Source organism: Marmota flaviventris, chromosome 2 (genome assembly GCF_047511675.1).
Source record: "Marmota flaviventris isolate mMarFla1 chromosome 2, mMarFla1.hap1, whole genome shotgun sequence".
Lineage (NCBI taxonomy): Eukaryota > Metazoa > Chordata > Mammalia > Rodentia > Sciuridae > Marmota > Marmota flaviventris.
In genome coordinates this window covers 199,270,052-199,290,747 of record NC_092499.1, presented here as the reverse complement: position 1 = coordinate 199,290,747, position 20,696 = coordinate 199,270,052, and the positions used below count along the sequence as shown (strand labels likewise).

General features: G+C 48.7%; 2 protein-coding genes across 2 annotated transcripts; one reads left to right on the top strand and one right to left on the bottom strand.

Moving 5' to 3' along the window:
- The first annotated feature begins 1,556 nt into the window (after positions 1-1,556).
- On the top strand, positions 1,557-7,205 carry Snx21 (sorting nexin family member 21). Its single transcript, XM_027954336.2, has 3 exons — positions 1,557-1,892; positions 2,337-2,494; positions 6,142-7,205. The coding sequence occupies exons 1-3, from the start codon at positions 1,631-1,633 to the stop codon at positions 6,814-6,816; spliced, it is 1,095 nt and encodes a 364-aa protein (XP_027810137.2). The 5' UTR covers positions 1,557-1,630; the 3' UTR covers positions 6,817-7,205.
- Positions 7,206-20,681, bottom strand: Acot8 (acyl-CoA thioesterase 8). Its single transcript, XM_027954337.2, has 6 exons — positions 20,554-20,681; positions 19,171-19,307; positions 12,550-12,775; positions 9,821-9,978; positions 9,151-9,345; positions 7,206-7,443 (listed from the first exon to the last, which is right to left on the bottom strand). The coding sequence occupies exons 1-6, from the start codon at positions 20,679-20,681 to the stop codon at positions 7,325-7,327; spliced, it is 963 nt and encodes a 320-aa protein (XP_027810138.1). The 3' UTR covers positions 7,206-7,324.
- Between the last annotated feature and the right edge of the window lie 15 nt (positions 20,682-20,696).

The following is a 20,696-nucleotide window of genomic DNA, read 5'->3' as shown; positions in this document are numbered from 1 at the left end:
AATCTCAGCTCCCGTATTTCCCAGAGGTGGATCTTGGGGAAGTGAATTTGCCTCAGTTTCTTTATCTTCAGAATGGACCACGATTGCCCATCCCACCTCCCCAGGATGTTGTGAGGGTGAGACAGGAAAATATGCAAAGAACCTAGAACTGGATGTAGAACACAGTGGAACTGAAAGATGAGAACCTTCTGCTTTATGGAGGCCAGGGAGGGCGGTTCTCATTCAAAAGTATTTCCCCAACCCTCTCTCCTGTGTCACTCAAATATAGGAGGTGCTGCCAAAGAGATTTTGTTTTATTGTGGAACTAGCAAAATCTGCCCTGCTAGGGACTCATATCTAGATCTTCTGAAAGGAAACAACAAGAAATTTTTCTTGACCTACAGTTACCCTGCGGTAAAAGATAAACCACAGAGCTCCAGAGAAGCTGCTGAGGTTACCAGGATCAATGCCTGGGAAAAGAACAATGTGCAGAAACCTGCAGGAAGCTGTGTGATCTTAGACAAGCAACTCAGCCTCTCTGGCTGTTTCCCAGCGTGCCTATTTCTCGTGTGTGTGAGGCGCAAATGAGATTGTGAAAGTCTGTGAACACTGCAGAAACAATGATCCTTGTGTAATTGCCCTGCGTGAGGCACTAGACTAAAGCTCTTTAAAAAGATGTAAAATCCGGGAGCTGGGAGTGTGGCTCAGTGGTAGACTGCTTGCCTGCTATGCACAAGGTCCTGGGCTCAATCTCCAGAGCCTACACAGTAACAAACAATAAGCCAAAACTAGAAAATGCTTCTTATTGTTCCCGTTCTACGGAAGAAATTTTAGGCTCTATGAGGTCATGGCTTAGTGACGTTAGAGCCCAACCGAAGACTTTGATTTTTTTCACCAGAGAAATGGGATCCCTTAAATCGCATAATCACATTGTAAAATTAATGAGTGCCAGATGCCCTGCGCTGTAATCCAAGTTACTCGTGAGGCTGAGGCGAAGGCAGCAGGGTCACAAGCTCAAGGTCAGCCTGGGCAATTTAGCGAGACCCATCTCCAAGTTTTAAAATAGGTAAATAAACAGGGCCGGGGTGCAGGCCAGCGGTAGAGCCCCGGGGTTCGGTCATCCCCAGTCCAGGGCGGGGGCGGCTGGAGAAGCCCGGGGGAAAACTGGGGTGCCCTGGGGCTCTCCGGGGATTCCTGGAGGCGCGCGCCCGGCCCGGGGAGACGGGGCTCCGCCGCCGGCCCAGGACTCCCAGGTCTCCCGTGGACGGCGACCGGATTCCCGGGAGCCCGGGGAGCGGGCGGGGCCGAGGCGGGCGGCGGCAGGAAGCGGCCGCGGCCGGAGCCGCCCGGCAGGTCAACCTCGCTAAGCCGCGGGCCGCGTCGGGACCCCTCGGAGAGGCGCCCGGGAGTTCACCCCGAACGCGGGAGGCAGGGGCGCGTGACGGGGAGAGAGAGGCGGGACCAGGGCCCCCGGACCCCGGGAGGGAGCGAGGGACCCCGGGGCTGGCGGCGCCCGCAGCGGCCGGGGGCGGGGCCTCCGCAGGCCCCTCCTCCTCCTCCGGCCTGGGCCCCGCCCTTGCTCTCCCGCGGGGCGGGGGTCCTCCTCCCACCCCGCCCTGGACCCGGTGGCGCCCGCTCCCCCCCGGGTGCCATGGCCTCGCGGCTCCTGCACCGGCTGCGGCACGCCCTGGCCAGCGAGGGCCCCGGGGAGGCGGCGGCGGGCCCTGAGGCCGAGCAGTTCCCGGAGACCTCCGAGCTGGAGGACGACGACGCCGAGGGCCTGTCCTCCCGTCTCAGCGGCACCCTCAGCTTTACCAGCGCGGAGGACGACGAGGACGACGAGGACGAGGACGACGAGGAGGCCGGCCCCGACTCGCCGTCTCCCGGGGACAGAACATCGGGAGAAGGGCCAGGCAAGTGTGGAAGGCGCGAGTCGGGAACGCTGGGGTAGCTGGGCCTCCGTCCGGCCGTGGAGAGCATCCCGGGCGCTGAGTTGAGCCAGCTGACACGCCGACACTGCCTGCAGCGCCTCCGATGTCTTAGCCGGGTGACCTTGAGAGAGTCACCACCCCTTAGATCCAAGAGTTCCCTTATGTCAAATGAGAGACATCACTTCCATCTCAGGGTTTTAAGCCTATTAAGTGCGCGGGACCTGGGATAGAGATGGAGATGATGTGCCAGCCATGTTTTGGGGATGTTGTCAGCCGGGCTTGGTGTTTGGTACCAGGTGCCTCTCTGACCCTCAGTTCTTTAAAAATGGGGAATAACGCCTACTTCACCTTAGATGAGTGAGGTCATGGCATACCGTGTATGTTGACCTGAGGTCCTTTGATATGACTGGTCATGTGCTTGTGCAGAACGGTGCCCCCCACCCGATGGGCAGCGAGGCAGTCAACTCCTGGCCCGGCAGCTACAAGATTTCTGGAAGAAATCCCGGAACACCCTGGTACCCCAGCGGCTGCTCTTTGAGGTGACCAGCGCCAATGTTGTCAAGGACCCGCCCTCCAAGTACGTGGTGAGTGAGGTTCCAGGAACACCTGGGCTGTGAGTCTGGGGAAAAAAACTAGGGAAGATTCAAACTTGATGGAAGTTCTGGCTGTGTAGTTCTAAGTGGCTGCCCTATTTTACAGATGGGAAAACTGAGGCCAGAAAGGGGATGTGACTTTATGTGAGTTGAGCAAGTCCTCAGGCAAATGACTTAGTTTCTCTGAGACTGAGTGAAGTGGTAGATTAAGGACCTGCTTTCTGTCCCAGTTTTGAGAACTGGTATGTGTGCTTCCACCTTTCCCCAAGGTTTTTGCAAACTGTGGTGAGACACAGACTTGAGAGCCACAGGTTAGTGGTCAAGGAAAGGTGCTTTGGACCCAGGTCAGCCTTGATTCACATCTCACTTTTCGTTACCAGCTGTCTGACCTTGGGTGGGCTGTGTGATTTTGTCAACCCCCAGGTTTATTATCTGAGCAATGAGGATAATGCTGAGGATTAGAGCAGGAGTTAAAGGAGACAATGCAAAAAGAGCCCTTAACATTGTGCCTGGCATTATGAGGTGCTCAATAAGATGGCAGCTATTCAGGTTCCACATTACTTCAGAATCTGAAACTTTTGAGTGTCAACATGATGCTACAATTTAAATTCCACACCTGACAGTCAAAATACAGACACACTAAAATACTGAATAAAACCAGACTGAGGGCTAGGGTTATAGCTCTGTTGGTAGAGCGCTCGCCTAGCACATGTGAGGCTCTGGGTTCGATCCTCAGCACCACAAAAAAATAAAGATATTAAAAAAAAAAAAAACAGACTGAGGGTGTATCTCAGTGATACAGCGCTTACCTAGCATGCTCAGGATACCCTAGGTTCAATTCCCAGCAACACACACACACACACACACACACAGTATAAATAAATTTTGAACTTATATTTAAGTTTCATCCCCAAGATACCTCATTATGTATAGAAAGATTCTACAATCCAAAATCTGAAACACTTCCAGACCCAAGCATTTTGAATCAAGTCTTATTTAACTTTGGATTGGAAATGTCAGGCATCTGGGGCCTGCTGTGGCCCCCTCATAACTCAAGTGAATCTATTCCTGTGTGGAATAATCCTACTGTTCTGCATGGAATCCTGTGTGGAATAGGGGGTTCCGTAGGGGTTAGGGTGAAGAACAGCTGCAGAGAGGGCCTTGGTCTGTTTTCCTTGCTGTGGAGGGAGAAACCGACATGCAGAATGAGGGCTGCCAGGTTCTGCTCCCCGTGGAGCCTGCAGCCCAGTGGGTGACTCTTCCCGACAGTGGCAGCTCCCTGCTTCTCACTCCGTCTTCACTACCCTCCTCTATCTCTGACTCAGCAGGAAGGGGGCCCAGAGCCTGTCCCACATTTGGGCCTCTCCACTCCTCTCTGTTGCTGTTACTAACAAAGGCCACACCCATGGGGTGGCTGTTCCAATTTGAGCAGGGATTGACTCTGATGATCCAGCCTTTCTGTGTGCACACTGGAGACTGACCCCAGGTCCTTCTGCATGCCAAGTCTGTGCTCTACCACTGAGCTACCCTGCTGCCCCTGATGGTCCAATCTTAAGTGGAAAAGGTCCCAGAACTCTGGAGTGGGCAAGGGGTCATACACAGGAAAGGAATACCAAAGATCAGTCATCAAGGAGCAAGCAGCTCAGAATAGGAAGGAATGGAGGTGACTCTGGGTACCCAGATGGGAAGAAAATGACAAAAAAAAAAAAAAAGTAGAATGGCAACTATTTTATCCCGGCTATGGAGAAGCAAGTCACCTCCTCTGTTCAATGGGCACCCTGAGTTTCCATATAACCTGTGGGGAGGGTGACAAGCAGAGGTTTTAGAATCCTATCAAATCCTATCCTGGGTTTGAATGCCAGCTAGGCCATTCGCCAGCTGTGGTACTTGGGGCAAGTCTTTGAGGCCTTTACCTCCTCTTTGAGCCTGCTTCTTTGCTGACAGAGATAAGGACACACCTTCCTTGAAATGCTGTTGTGATTAAATGAAATCATAGATGGAAAAGTGCTTGGTATAGTACAAGGCCCAGGGTAAGTGTTTAGTTAATGGAACTATATCATTATTCCCTGTGTTGGTGGGACATTACAAGGATTACATAAAATAATGAGTATTTTAAGCCAGCTGGGTGTCATAGTGCATGCCTGTAATGCAGTTGACTCAGGAGGCTAAGGCAGGAATATTGCAAGTTCAAGGCCATATTGTCACCTGAAAAAAGATCCTGACCTGAGAACTGCCTTTTAAAAACCAACCTGAAGCCTGGCACAGTAATCCCAGGGAGTGAGGCTGAGGCAGGAGGATCAGAAGTTCAATACCAGACTCAGCAATTTAGCAAGACCCTTAATAACTTAGCAAGGCCCTGTCTCAAAAAATAAAAAGGGCTGGGGGGTGGGTAGCTCAGTGGTAGAGCACCTGGATTCAATCCCCAGTACCAGAAAATAAATAAATAAACAAACAAACAAATAAATAAATAAAACCCAAACTGAGAGCTTCTCAGTTTACAGTCAGAGATTTAAAAGGAAGTCAGGAGTGGTACCACACACCTGTAGTCCCAGTTACTCAAATGCCTGAGGCAAGAAGATTGCTTAAGCCCAGGAATTTGAGGCCAGCCTGGGCAACAAAGGGAGATGCTTTTCTCAGATAAAAAAGATGAAAAAGAAAATTAAAGAGAGGAATCACCTCCCATATCTGATGCAGTATACTCTGGTATACCATCTTTAAAAACTCATGTACTTGCCAGGTGCAGTGGCATACACCTAAAACCCCAGTGGCTCAGGAGGCTGAGGCAGGAGGATTGCAAGTTTGAGGCCAGCCTAAGCAATTTTGCAAGGCCCTAAGCAACTTAGTGAGACCCTGTCTCAAAAAATAAAAAGGGCTGAGGATGTAGCTCATTAGTAAAGCACCCCTGGATTCAATCCCCAGCACCAAAAATAAATAATTAAAGGGCTGGGGATGTAGTTCAGTGGTAAAGCACCTCTGGGTTCAATTCCCAGTTACCCCTCCCCCCCTCCCCCCAAAAAACCCCTCATGTACCAACACTTGCACTTGTTCATTCATTAAAGACTGAAGTAGACCCAGAGGTAGACTGCCTTGCCTGCGGTCACAGAGGGAAGGAGAGAGGCTGACCTTGGGTCAGCACTTGAATCCTAATCCAGTAAACTCCTGGTCCATTGCTCTTAGAGAAGTCTGAGGACCTGTCCTCCCTCTGGTTTGGAATAGCCTCTCCAGCCCTGTGTGTGTTGGGGGCTCTGTGCATAGTGGAACACTGCTCCAAGCTGGTCCTTAAGTTGGCTCAGCCCCAAGAGATTGATCTGGGTTTCAGCTCATCCCTGGTTTTCCGAGGGCCATCAGAAGAACTAACTGTCCCATGGGAAGAGGTGACTTTCCTGAAGTGGGAGTAGGGGTAGCAGCCCCAAGCACTGAAGCTCATCTCTCTTTCTTTCCCTGTGCTGCCTTGGGCCTGGGTCATTTCAGAGAAGCCTCAGGTAAGATGCCAGTGGGCCTCCTAAGCCACTGCCCCACCCTCCTGGGTCCAGTCCCAGAGGAAGGGAAGAGGTGGGGGATCAGAGCTGGGATGGGAGTAGGGAGGGAAGAGGCTGGTGGACAGTTTGCCCCTGCCCTGACCCCTGCCCTTCCTGCAGCTCTACACCCTCGCCGTGATGGGTCCAGGGCCACCAGATCGCCAGCCCGCCCAGATCTCTCGCCGCTACTCAGACTTTGAGCGGCTGCACCGAAATCTGCAGCGGCAATTCCGGGGCCCAATGGCTGCCATCTCCTTCCCCCGTAAGCGCCTGCGCCGGAATTTTACCGCAGAGACGATTGCCCGCCGTAGCAGAGCCTTTGAACAGTTTTTGGGCCACCTACAGGCGGTGCCTGAGCTACGCCATGCCCCAGACCTGCAGGACTTCTTCGTGCTGCCAGAGCTCCAGCGGGCACAGAGCCTCACCTGTACTGGCCTCTATCGTGAGGCCCTGGCGCTCTGGGCCAATGCCTGGCAGCTGCAGACCCAGCTGGATGCCCCCTCTGGCCCAGATCGTCCTCTGCTGACCCTGGCTGGGCTGGCTGTGTGTCACCAGGAGCTGGAGGACCCTGTGGAGGCCCGGGCCTGCTGTGAGAAGGCCCTGCAGCTGTTGGGAGACAAGAGCCCCCATACTTTCCTGGCACCCTTCCTAGAGGCCCATGTCCGGCTCTCCTGGCGTCTGGGCCTGGACAAACGCCACTCAGAGGCCCGGCTCCAGGCCCTGCAGGAAGCAGGCCTTACCCCCACGCCACCCCCCAGTCTCAAAGAATTGCTCATCAAGGAGGTGCTGGGATAACCCTTGGCTAGTCTTAAAGCCACTGTGGGGAGAAGGGCTGCCCCAGGATTTGGGGGGCCAGGGGACTGAAGAGGAGAACATGGAAAGCAGCTAGAAGGCTGCGTACTGAGAGCCCTCAGAAGTTCCACAGAGAATTTGCAGTGGACGGAAGAAATGTTGTTGTTGAGATGGGCTCAGGACAAGCTTTGGCTGGGGGTTGGTACCCAGGGAATGGTACATGGAGGAAGGCTGACACAGCCCCTCCAGCTTATTCGCAGCCAAGTCAGGCTGAACGCGCCCTTTTCCTTGGCCTCCAAGCCAGCAAGGCAGCCTGGCTGAAGTCTTGCAGTTGAGAGCCAGAAGAAGGGCTGTAGTTTTGGCCCAGGGAAATTAAAGGCCAGCCACTCCAATGGTGTCAGTCTCTTTATTAAGTGTGAGGGGCAGAAGGTCCAGCCCTCCACATAGCCCCACCTCAGGAATGGTGGTAGAAGGGAGATCCTTGAAGACCCAGGCAAGCTGATACCTCTGGCTACAGCTTGCTCTCTGAGACTCGGGGCTTTACTCGGATGACGCCTTCCTGGGCACAGGACACAGCCAGGACCCCATCCCGACGCCACAGCCGCCCGTGGACTAGCCCCCGAGAGCCACCTGTGGGTGAGGAGAGGGGTGAAAACAGCCTTCTTTGCTCCAGCGCAGCCAAACGCACTTCTTGCAAAGGGTTTGGGCAGAACAAGGCTACCCCACAGGAGGGCACACTGAATGCTGTGACTGCTCCAAGGGTCCCTTTCTGAGCCTATTACGGGCAGTCACTGGGGTTCTCCTACAAGAGAAACTCCACCTGACGTCTAAAAACCCTTTCACATGTCCCTGCTCTTCTGCAAAAAGATCACCAGGGGAGGAGCTCTGAGAAGTCTCCAATAGCTTGGCCAAGCAGATGTGGCAGCCCTGGCTGCTGTGCGAGGAAACCCACTGGTTCCTTTTATAATAACCATGCCAAGTCTTCCAAACCGGTAATTCATGAGAAACCACCAGCACTGCCACCGCCAATGGGAAGATGCCTAGGGGAGATGACCTGGAGTCTTCTGGTCTCCACCTCTCCCTGCCCAGAGTCTTTCACCTTGTTGGTTTTGGGCCTTAGTTTCATGTTCATGAACAGAACTGCTGGTTTCCTACAAACACAGCAGAGTTCACAATAGAGAAATGAAATTGCCTCCACTTGTTCCACTTTCCTGCCAATGATGCTCAAGTCCAAAGAGGCTAGGGAACTTGGCCCCAGGAGCAGGCCAATCCTGAACGCAGGTGTCCTAACATTAAGGTCATTTTTTTTCTTTTTCTTTTTTTTCAGTGCTGGGGATTGAACCCATAGTCTCGGGCATGTCAGGCTAGTGCTCTACCACTGAACCACATCCCCAGCCCTCGAGGTGGTTAATCATGTACTAAGATGCCGCTGGTCCTTGAGAGAACCCCTCCCCAGAAGGTAAAGAGTTCCTGAGCTTTGCCCCTGTTTATAAAGCAGAGCTTTTCTTCATTCAAAATGAATTTCATTGGGAAGGAAGCCACTGTTCTAAAGCTAGACACTGCATAGGGGTTTTCTCCTTCCCTACAAGGAATGTCCAAGTAGTGAGGCCCTTAGAGACCCTAAGTACCCTGACCCCCAACCACCAATCAGGAGAATCACTTAGGAGGCTTATTAAAAATTCACTTTCCTGGCTAGGTGTAGTGGTGCACGCCTGTAATCCCAGCAGCTTGGGAGGCTAAGATAGGAGGATTGTGAGTTCAGAGCCAGCCTCAGCAACAGCAAGATGCTAACCAACTCAGTGAGACCCTGTCTCTAAATAAAATACAGTAAGGCTGGGGATGTGGCTCAGTGGTTGAGTGCCCCTGAGTTCAATTCCCAGTACCAAAAATTCAGTTTCCTGGACCTTATCTAAGACCTGCTGGGTCAGAATCTTGGTAGAATTAGAGTCTATTTTTAAAAAGCTCCCCCTCAAGCAGCAATCTGATGGGTCACCACTGATCTCACATGTGGAATAATCTGTTTAGATGGGGAAACTGAGGCTCACAGGAGAGACAGGATTTATCCCAGTTCATACAAAGAATCTGAAGTGATCTGGGGACTAGAACTGAGTCTCTGGGACAAAGTGAATCCTAGCCCCAACATGTTATAGAAAGTGTGAGCTGACACTTGCTTAATCTGCCATTTTGAAGATGAATAGCCAAAGCCTGGAGGGGCAGGAGAGGAAGTGACCCGTGCAGTGTTCCCCTGGAATTGGGGAGGAGAGAGCATCACCCAAGAAAGCAGGAGCCCTACCACCCCAAAGCTGGTGCCCTTGTCCCACGTGGCCCCACACTCACCGGCCCAGGGGCTCTCGCACTCATACAGCATCCAGTGGTCGGCTCGGAAGGGGGCATGGAACCACATAGAGTGGTCTAGAGAGACCATGAAGTGCACTTTATGTTTCCACTGGTGGGGCAGCAGTGCCGTGCCCAGGAAAGCATAATCTGAGATATAAGCGGCCACGCAGCAGTGCATCTTGATGTCGCCCTCCCCTGCAACAGGTTCCAGCCCCATCAGCCCTGGGATCCTGGGCTTTTCAGCTCAGGACCTGCAGGAAGGTGGGAGAAAAAGGGACTTCCAGGCACAGATGTGTAGGCTGGTCACTACACCTGGCCCATGGTGTGTGTGTGTAAGGACAAAGGAGGTGGAGATGGAGGAGGGTGGGAGCAAGCAAGGACTAAAATCCAGTCTTCCCATGTCTCCCGCTTTGAGTCCTGGAAGGGACATCTTCCAGTGTGCACAAAGGTACCTTATGGTTAACAGATCTATAAGAACCTCAACAAGTCGTCTTACTTCTCCAGAAAGGTCCTACAATGAAATTCCAGTGACAAACCCATTCTCCCCATCATGCAGATAAGGAAACCAGCCCAGAGATGGGAAGTAACATACCCAAAGCCACACAGGACAAATAAATGGCAGGCCTAGACCCCTGGAGAGTACTTTCCTCCAATCCATGGGTCCTCTTACCAATATAGCCCCGGGCTCGCACCCAGAACATCTGTTTGGGCTCCATTCTCTGCAGCTGGCTCAGGGTGGGTGGATTTACCAGCTTGATCTCAATGGGTACCTCCTGGGCAGCAATTCGGTTCAGCCCCACTCGGTACTTCTCTTTGAGGTTAGGGTCCCTGAAAGTAAAGGAGAGGGACAGGAAGACCCAAGGAGACGGGGATCTCCTTCCATGCTGCCCCTTCTGATGGCCATCATGCTTCCAACAGAGACTCCTAACTTATCCCCACGCCTCTCTTTCCCAGGTGGTAGGCAAGATATTAGAGTCTGGAACCCTTCCCTGCCACTTAAGAGCCATGTGTAATCTCTGCCAGTTAGTAATCTCTGTGGCTATCTTCTTATCTGCAAAATGTGAATAATTGATAGTAACCTATCATAGGGAACACTGAAAAAAACCGATGATGTATATAAAACCAGGTCTCACTGTAGCAAGGCCATACCCTTCAAGACAGAATTCCAAGCAGGGCACATACAACTCATTCCTCCTGAGACAGAACCATAGTCACTCTCATCTGATAAATGACATAAGCACAGAGAATCCACATAACTCACTCAGAGAGTGGCAAAGGCAGGATATGAGCTCAAGCAGGCTGCTTCCATGGCTCGTACACTTAGACTTACTCTAAACATTTAAGAAATGAGCTGCCTGACTTGGACCCAGTTACCTAACCCTGAACAGCAGGAAGCCTCATATCCCTTGGAGGAGGTGCCCATCTCTAGGGACACCCTTCAGCACAGAAACAACGACCTTCAGTGCTCTTTGTAGGCACCGCCATGTTCACCCCATCCTCTGGGGCGCTCTCCAGCTAAACTTTCAGTGAGGAGGGAATGTTTATCTGTGCCGTCCACTCTGACAGCCACTTGCTACATTGATTATGAGTGCTTGAATGTGGCTAATGTAATTGAGGAACAGACTTGTCACTTCTATTTTAGTTGGTTTACTATAGCCACACGTGGCTAGTGGCTACCTTACTGAAAAGCACAACTCTAAATTCAGGGTCCTTTAACAACATTTCAGCAAACATTTGTTGAGTTCCAACCACACACCAGGCCTCTGGCTTATTCCTAATAAGAGTGGTATAAACACAATTTATAACTCACCACATGCCTTAGATCTCTTACCTCATTTCATCCTCATAACAGTCTCATGAGGTAGGAATTATGATTAGCACCACTTTATAACTCAGGTTACAGGCTCAGAGTAAGCAAACAACTTGCCCAAAGTCACAGCTACTAGGGACAGAGTCTAGATTTTAATTCTGACCATTGGGCTCCCAGACCTCAATCATCCCACACACCAGGTTACAAAATAGAGAAGTTCTTTCCCTGCTACCTGGGAAGCAGGTAGTGCATAAACAACCATTCTCGTTTTTTAGGCCTTGAGAGGCTCGATAGTTCCACAAAGTCCCACAGTTGGTGATCACCAGCAGGCACAGCCTGGCCAGAATGCGTGTGTCCTATGTCTGGACCCAGTGCTCTTTCCCGTGCAACAGCATTTTTCAAACTTTACTGGCTTCACTCCAAATAAGAAATATAGTCAAAATATTTAACATGCACTAAGGCAAAGGTAGTGACCAATGAGTGAACCATAGCTCTGCACCAGGGTCCTAGAGGACACTCATCCTTACCAGGCATGAACTCCAAAGCTGCTGAATCAAGCACCTGAAGGGGAAGAGGGACCACTCAGGAGACTGGGGAGGTGGCTATTTACCAGGTGGTAAAGTAGTTCAGTGTTTTAACAACCAGGAAAGTTGCAACAGTGCCTGCACTCTCTGAGAACAGGCTCTGTGTCTTATGTCATAACCCAGCACACACACGCATGCTCATCTGCTCATACAAACCAGAAACACACAATGGAAAAAGTTTCACAAAAGGATTCTTCACCTCATGACATACAAGACACTGTAGTATCTTCTAGGTTTTTTGTTTGTTTGTTTTGGTGCTAGAGATTGAATCCATTAGGCTTTACCATTGAATTACATCCCCAGTCCCTTTAATTTTTTATTTTGAGACAGCGTCTCACAAGTTGCTGAGGCTGGACTTGAACTTGTGATTCTCTTGTCTCAGCCACCTGAGTTGCTGGGATTGCAGGTGTGAGTCATCATGCCTGGCTCTAGTTTATTAAAATAATAATAATTACATATATGTATGTGTATGTATATACTATACGTATGTATATCTATATCTATCTATCTATCTATCTATCTATCTATCTATCTATACACACAGGGAGAGGGAGAGAGAGAGAGAGAGAAAGGGAGGAAGGCAAGGAAGTTTGCTTTGGCACTGGGAATTTAATCTGGGCCTTGCTGCATGCTAAGCATGCACTCTAGCAACTGAGCTACACCCACAAATTCCTCTCTGGTTTTTATGTTTAAATGCATAGTCAAGACTCATGAAAGGCTGGGCGCGGTGGCACACGCCTGTAATCTTAGTGGCTTGGGAGACAGAGGCAGGAGGATCACAAGTTCAAAGCCATCCTCAGCAATTTAGCGAGGTACTAAGCAACTTAGTGAGACCCTGTCTCTAATAAAATACAAAATAGGGCTGGGGATGTGGCTTAGTGGTCGAGTGCCCCTGAGTTCAATCCCCATATCCACCCCCCAAAAACAGACTCACCAAAGGGCTTTATGACCCACTACCAGGTGGTAACCAGTTTGAAAACACTGTAGAGACTCCAGGTCTCTCACCTTAAATACTGGTCAATGAGGGCCTGGTGGTCAAGCAGCTCTTCTGGTGGCGGCACAGCAGGCATGGAGAACTGGTGCTGCACAGGGCTGGGCTGGGTCTGCTGGAAGGAGGCCTGGAAGATGAAGATGGGCTTGCCATGCTGCACGGCCTTCACGGAGCGCACCGAGAAGCTCGACCCTGTTCGTGTCCGCTCCACCTGGTACAGCACAGGCACCTTTGGGTCTCCTACAGTGGGCATAAGGGACACAGTAAGCCCCTGAGTAAGCCCCATAAGTCTTGTCACTGTCACCTCTGTTCTGTTTGTCCTCCATTCCATTCTGCTTGGAACTACTGACCCAGGTATTGGGGATTTTGAGAATGCCAGGCCCTGTCACCAGGCTGCTCCCGGTGCAGGGGGAGCTCTTCCCTATCAATAGCTCAGAACACAGGGACATTGCTGGATTTCCTGCGTTCAGATCTTGGCTTTACAACTCACCAGCTCTGTGACCCTGGAAAAGGCATTTAACTTCTCTGAGCAATATAATCATTTGTAAAATGGGGATCATCATAGTGCTCATACCTCAGATTTTAATAAGAATTAAGTTGAGTTCATAGTTGGAAAGCATTTAGAACACTATCTGGCACATGGTAAATGCTTTAACAAATGTGTATGTTAATTAAATACTCCCAGCTTTTGTTTTGTCACATCTTTGTCTAGAATCTTGTCATGAGTCTTAACCTATTCTTCTAGATCTCAGGTCAAGAAACCTGGCCTGTTGCTTATTTCTGATGTCTTTGTGTGTGTGTGTGTGTGTGTGTGTGTGTGTATGTGTGTGTTGCTGGGGACCCACCCAGGGTCTAGCACATGCTGGCAAGCGCTCTATCACTAAGCTATACCCATGAGCTCCTCCCTCCCGTTCCCAGTTCCCCATTTTATTTATTTATTGGTACCAGAGATTGAACCCAGGGGCACTTAACCACTGAGCCACATCCTTAGTTCTTTTTTATATTTTATTTAGAGATAAGGTCTCTCCAAGTTGCTTAGGGCCTTGCTAAGTTGCTAAGGCTGGCTTTGAACTCACGATCTTCCTGCCTCAGACTCCCAGGCTGCTGGGATTACAGGTGTGCGCCACCATGCCCAGCTCAGCTCCCCATTTAAAAAAAATTTTTTTAGTTGTAGATGGACACAATATCTTTATTTATTTACTTTTATGTGGTGCTGAGGATCGAACCCAGTACCTCACCCATGCGAGGCAAGTATACTACCACTGAGCCACAACCCCAGCCCCCCATTTTTATTTTAAGACAGTGTCTCGCTAAGTTGCCCAGGTGAGTTTGTAATCATCTTTCCTCACACTCCCAAGTGGCTGTGATTACCAGTATGTGCCACCAAACCCAGCTTTTTCTTTTTGAGAACAAGCAAAGGCTATTTATTCAGAGCTTGATGGAGTAGTAAGTCAGCCACCATTACTTGCTTTCAGCGGAATCTCAAAGGCAGGCAGAGGAGTAGGGAAGCTCTAAAGTTTAAAAAAAAAAAAAAAAAAGGAAAGATGTCAGGTGTGCCCTGCTGGAGGCTGCTGGTGTGGGGAAGCTGTAGGTGGGTGAATTAGACATGGGACATTTCATGTAATTAGTTAGGGGTACATATTTGGCTTTCTCCAAGTGGTCCCAAGTTGGGAAATGGATAAAAATTAGAGAAGCTGTCACTTATTTATCAAGTCCTGGCTACTTGGTGCTTGCTGATTGTTATTATTATTCTTTGGCTTTCTAGACTGATCACTAGAGATATGATCTGACTTCCTATAGGTCTGACTTGCAGACAGTGGGTTGGCTCTTCTTTTTTGTTTTCTGGGGATTGAACCCAGAGGTGCTTTACCACTGAACCACATCCCTAGCCCTTTTTCTTTTTTTAAGACAAGGTCTCATTAAATTGCTTAGGCCTTGTTAAGTTTCTGAGGCCAGCCCCCAAAACTTGCGATTCTCCTATCTCAGCCTCCTGAGTGGTTGGTATTGCAGGTGTGAGCCACCATGCCCAGCAGTAGGCTGACTTCTTGTGCTGGTTGCTGCTTATTGTGGGTCAGAGTTCTATTTTTACATAAGGTCTGGCCATCGTTTGTATATTCAGTCTCTCTCAGGAAAGATTTGTTGTCAGTCATTTGGTCCCTCATATAAATGGAAATCACTTGGTCCTTTTCCTGATGTCTGTGCTCCAATGCAGAGTGGAAGGCACTGGATTAAGGATCATCAGCCTCTAGGGAGAAATTTTAGGGAGAAGGTGCCACCCTGGGGAATGCTGATTTGTGGGCCATAAGACATCTTGGGGAGATTTTCAACTTTCAGATGAAAGAGACAGATCTAGAGCAGTGTTGGCTCCTGCACCCCAATCTGATGCCAAACCAACCAGGCATTGGGGCTCACTCAACAGCAACAAGTATCACTAAGTCTCTGACTTGTTAGCTGACTGCTATAGGCATTGCCCCAAGGGCACTTTTTTCAGAATAGTAGCTCCTCAAGATCAAAGACCTTTGAGGAATGCTTTCCAAGAGTCAGATGCTAGATGTGGATCCACTGGATCTGACTTCAGGGACTGGGGAGGAAGTCCCCTCTGCCTACCATTGTACCTTGGGGTACAGCTTAAATGCAGTTCCCCTATGAGGATCACAGAACTTTCAGCACTGTGACTGACCTCTCAGTGTGCATTCCAGACCTATTCTTGGACATTCTTTTGGACCAGGGCAGACAGATCCTGGAGCATAGTGAAGGAAGGAAGGTAATGGTTATGGATTAAGTGCTATATGCTTGGCAGAGGCAGTGTTAGATAAGAGGCTGTTTTTGTGTTGGTCTCACAATGACTATGTAAAGTGGGTCTTATCCCCATTGAATACAAAAGGAAACAAATGCTTTAAAACAAAAATTTTTGAAATACAGTAATATTCATTGGTTTACCTATTGTCTCTAGTTGCTTTCACCCACAGAACTCAAAATATTTACTACTACCTGGCTCTTTTTAGAATATTTGCTGTCCCCTGCTCTGAATTCTCCAAGCTCTAACTTTATACTGAGTCAAATGACCACTGTACATTATTTTACCTCTGTAGAGAAAAACTAAATAAAACAAAACCCAACTGATTAACATTCTTTCTTGGGCTTTTAGAAAAAGAATTGATGTAATAAATGACCAAGAAACCCCAGCCCCCATTCTTTATTTAAAAATATCATTGAAACATTATTGGTTATAATATTTGATGTACCCAGTAGAGGATCGCAATCTAAACTGATAAGAAAGCTTCCCTTTTTGTCTTGCAGCCAGGAAACTCAAAAGTAAATGTTATGGGGGCTGGGGATATAGCTTAGTTAGTAGAGTGCTTGCCTCACATGCACAAGGCCCTGGGTTCAATGCCCAGCACAATACAAGGAAGGAAGGAAGGAAGGAAGAAAGGAAGGAAGGAAGGAAGGGAGGGAGGGAGGGAGGGAGGGTGGGTGGGTGGGTAAATGTTATGTAAAACTGCAACAATATGCCTTAGCCCTTAATCTGGTTTTGTTGTTTGTCTTGGTTTTGGTTTTGGTACTGGCAGTACTGGTAATTGAACCCAGGGGTGCTCTATCTGCACTACATACCTACAGTCCTTACATTGAGACAAGGTCCAACTAAATTGCCCGGACTGGCCTCAAACTTGCAATCCTCCTGCCTCAGCCTACACAGATGCTGGAATTACAGGCATATACTACCATGCCCAGCTTCATGTTTATTTTTAAACAAACACTACAGAAGGCATTGTTTTGGACTAGGCTCCCATACTCGGCCCTAACAGATCAGACTAAAATTCTAAATGGAGAACATACATATTTTTAAAAAATAACAACAAAAAAAGGAAAAAAAATTCTAAATGAAATCATTGTTGCTGAAGTTCCAAGTCACCAAAACCAAAATTAAGCTTCAAAGAAACCAGAGTGAGAGAAAGCCAGATTTCCCAAAGAAGTCAGCTTCAATTGGCATAATGAAGTTCCCTTAATCTGGTGACAGAGAAAAGGTAATCTGAGGTTAACCAATAAGTGATTTTCCTGCCAGGTGTGGTGATACAGGTCCATCATCCCACATATTAGGGAAACTGAGGCAGGAAGATCAAAAGTTCGAGGCCAACTTCAGCAACTTAGTGAGGCTTTTAGCAATACAGTGAGATCCTGTTTCAAAATAAAAACTAAAAGGAGCTGGATACCATGTAGGCCTGGAATCCCCAGCGGCTGGGCAGGCTGAAACAGGAGGATCGGTAGATTCAAAGCCAGCCTCAGCAACTTCGCAAGGTCTTAAGCAACTGAGAAAACCCTGTCTCAAAATAAAAAATAAGAAGGGCTGAGGGTGTAGCTCAGTGGTAAAGCACCCCTGAGTTCAATCCCCAGTATTAAAAAACAAGAAAAAACCCCACATCATTTTAAAATAAGTTATTTTAAAATATTTCCCTGTCCCTACCTTACAAGGAAAGTAATTTTTTTCTTTTTCCTTTGCTGGGGATGAACCTAGGGCCTTAGGCAAGTGCTCTACCACAGAGCTACGCCTCCAGCCCCAAGGAAAGTAGCTTTGAAGTGGCCAATGTGCTTTTTGTTCTTTGTGTCTCTTTTCTTCAGCCTTTCTATGTCTATAAAACCAACCTACTCTGCTCAGCTCATTGGAGCACTTATTCAGTTTCATGGAATGAAGTATTGCCTGATTCTAGAATTAAAATAAAAGGCTTGAGGCAAGAGGATCACAAGTTCAAGGCCAATCTCAGCAACTTAGTGAGACCCTCTCTCAAAATGAAAAAATAAAGATCTGGTAAAATGTGGAAAGAGAAAAAGGAAAAAAAAAAAGAACTGGGGATGTAGCTCAGTGGTAAAGCACTCCTGGGATCAATCCCCAGTACAAAGGGAAGAAATAAAGACACTGCTTAAGAGGACTGAAGAAGATAGTGTACATGGCTGTGCTCTCTATCATGCATATTTTAATTGCTCCCATAAGTTCACTATCAAGATGATAGTTATTATTTATAAACTGGCAATATGCCAGGCCCTGCATATGCAGGCCTTGCAGGTATTTACCTGCAAAGATTCAGAATTCAACACAGGATGAAGATTCAGAGAGTTCAAGTAATGCCCCTACTCCACAAAACAAAACAGTCAGGTATTTCTCTAAACCAGAAGGATTACAATGTTAAAAGGCTAGCACTTCTGGAGCTTACAACCAAATTGAAGTAATAAAATACACTTTTACTCTCAGCTAACACAAGGGTAAGGACTAGGCTGGGCCTACTGGAAAAAATTCAAATGCTTTATAGCAATGACTACCTGGGAGGGAAAAGCAAGAAAAGGATGAGAAAACAAGGAACCTGATAAAAGTGTATTAATTATAATAACATTTATTTATTATGTACTAGGAATTGAACCCAGGGACACTCTACCACTAAACTACATCTCTGCCCCTCCTTTTTTATTTAAGTTTGAGACAGTCTCACTAAATTGCTGAGGCTACCTCAAACTCACAATCCTCCTGACTCAGCCTCCTGAGTGGCTGGGATTACAGGCAGGCCTATGTGCCACCACACTCAGCACATATTGTAAAATTGACAAAACTTTCTCAGCTGGTGGGTCTATGCTAAAGATAATGGCACTTAAAACTGGGGCATCTGCCCTAAGGGGGAAGGAAAAAGAGGAAAAGCAAGATTTTATATATATATATATATATATATATATATATATATATATATATATATATATATATATATATATATACACACACACACACACACACACACACACACACATATATACACATACATACATACATACATACAGGAGGATCGGTAGGTAAAAATAAAAATAAAATATATTTTTATTTGTAGTTGGACACAACACCTTTATTTTATTTATTCATTTCTATGTGGTGCTGAGGATCGAACCCAGCGCCTCGCCTGTGCCAGGCGGGCACTCCACTGCTGAGCCACAACCCCAGCCCCCCAAGCAAGATTTTTGTTGTTTAGTGTTTTTTAGAGAGCATGGATTTTGAATTACTCTCCCTCATGGACCCCAGAAGTGTAAGCACCTATAGAGGACATGCCACTAAAGTACCTCTGTTCTCACCCCTCCCCCCTTTCACAGATGAAAAAACCCAAGCCCCAGGGAAGGGAGGTAATCTCACTAAAGGTCCCATAGCAAATTATTGCAAAACTGAAATGGCCCTAGATCTCTCCTTGTTCTGACTGAGGCTCCCTCTTCTCCACCCTTCTCCAACTATGCACATGCCCCCAAGGCCCTAGCAGAGGTTAAAACATTCCAGAGGTTCTAGCAAGTCTTGGCACCAGAAAGTGTGTAAAGAAGGAAAAACAAAAGGCCCACTGGGAGCAGTTAAGCAACAAAGTCTTGTGTCATCAGGAACCAAAAAAACAAGTCCCCAGTGAGCCTCAGTGAATGTGAGGTCCAAGGTCCTTTGCTGGCCCCAGACCTTGTTCCTCCCTAGGCAGGGGGTTGTTTCTCTTCCCCCTCAGCCTTTCCCTTCTCTAATTTTCCCCATCTCTTACCCCTTCTCTTCAGTCAGCCCCCAAAGCCAGAAAGAAGTGTCTCCTGGTCCACCAGGGCTGAGCTGGACGCAAGACCAGGGTGCTGGGGTTTACCTGCCCGGACAAAGTAGCAGTGCAGGGAGTGCACGTGGATGTCTTCACTCACAGACTTGGCGGCAGCCACCAGGGCCTGGCCCACGATCTGACCCCCAAAGAGCCGCTGGGTGGTGGGTACCCAGTAATGCCTTCCTCTGTGGGGAGAGGAGGAAAGTGGGAAAGACTTGAGGGCTGCTCCAAATTCTGTGTGCCTCCAATGAGCCTCTAGCACAGGACCTCTTATCATTACTGGGATTTGGGATCCTTTAGAGAATTTGCTGAAAGCTGTGGACTCTTTCCCCAGGTAAATATCCTCACCTCACTGTATAAAATTTCACAGCCTTTATGACCATCCAAATCCTCCTGTGGACTCTAGCTATAGAGAAAAGGGACCAGAGGTTGAAAGTGACATGGGCAAGTTCATATTCAAAGTGTTTAAACATTGCCAAGCCTGGGCACTACTTGGGAGTTTTGGTCTCGCATCCAGTGTTTCTTTCTCTACACAAACCAAGGTAAGGCAGAAGCCTCTCAAGGCCTTGAATGGACCAAAATGAACCCCAAGAGCTGAGCAGTATTAAGGTCTGCCACTTACACTCCCAACTGGGACAGCCTATTTCTTCCAATAACTAGTATCAGAACTAGAAGGGCCCTCAGACAGCAAGCTTCTCTCTCTCGGGCTGTAAAATTTTATACAGACAAGGATACTGTGATTCGGCCCCAGAAGTGAAAAGGCTTGGTTGGGCCCCAGATGTGAGAAGATTTGCTCAGTGCAGGAGGAGCCCATGGACTGTGGAGGCTAAAGCCTCCCCTACCCAGCCTGAGTTTATCATTGTCCACAACATCCGGGCCCCCACTGGTGAATTATAATTCCTTAAGTGGGAAGGAAGGGAGACCAAAGAGAGCTTCCATTAAAGCCAGAGGGAGCTTTGGAGGTCAAAGCTGTTCAAAAACCCTGCTGCAGTCACTTCAGTGATGCTGGGAAGGAAGCAGACTCAGGCCTCAGAATGAGTAATGAGCTACCAGACCCCAGCAAATGGTGCTGGGGATGGGGTATGTGAGAGGAAAAGAATAGCAAGTGTGCAGGGAGCTGTGTATAGGTTTTAAGCCTGATCAGCTGTGTGCCCTTGGGCAAATCTCTGCCCTCTCTGGGCTGGCTCCTCCAGTGGAGGTTCAGGGCAGGCGGACGAACAGGGTATCTCAGGTCCCCACTTTATGTGCCCAGACCTCCTAGGTGTCAGAGAGGAACAGCTGTCAGGGACAAGTTCTCTCTTAAATGCAGCATATCTCGCACCTCGCACAAAGCCCGTTCTATTCCCAGAGCTGGGGGCCATGCGGCGGCGACAGTCAAGATCAGGCAACTCGGTACTAAAGGAGGGATGCGAACCAGGTGCGGCTAGCTACCTGAAGAGATCCTCGTCTAGCGGCTCAAGGCTGAGCACGCTGGTGACCAGGACGCTACGGAGGTCCCCGGAGGGATCGCCGCTGTCGCCACTGCCCTGCCCGTCCTCCGGGACCTGTGGGGACGACATCTTGTTTCCTTGCTG

What these genes read in the sequence shown, in the direction of transcription:
- Acot8 (XM_027954337.2), bottom strand. Translation starts at nt 20,681, where the DNA reads ATGTCGTCCCCACAGGTCCCGGAGGACGGGCAGGGCAGTGGCGACAGC. An exon ending in CTCATTGACCAGTATTTAAG is followed by an intron (nt 9,979 to 12,549) that starts GTGAGAGACCTG and finishes CTTTACTTTCAG; the next exon opens with GGACCCTAACCTCAAAGAGA. An exon ending in GTGCGAGAGCCCCTGGGCCG is followed by an intron (nt 7,444 to 9,150) that starts GTGAGTGTGGGG and finishes CCTCACCCACAG; the next exon opens with GTGGCTCTCGGGGGCTAGTC.
- Snx21 (XM_027954336.2), top strand. Translation starts at nt 1,631, where the DNA reads ATGGCCTCGCGGCTCCTGCACCGGCTGCGGCACGCCCTGGCCAGCGAG. An exon ending in AACATCGGGAGAAGGGCCAG is followed by an intron (nt 1,893 to 2,336) that starts GCAAGTGTGGAA and finishes GTGCTTGTGCAG; the next exon opens with AACGGTGCCCCCCACCCGAT. An exon ending in ACCCGCCCTCCAAGTACGTG is followed by an intron (nt 2,495 to 6,141) that starts GTGAGTGAGGTT and finishes CCCTTCCTGCAG; the next exon opens with CTCTACACCCTCGCCGTGAT.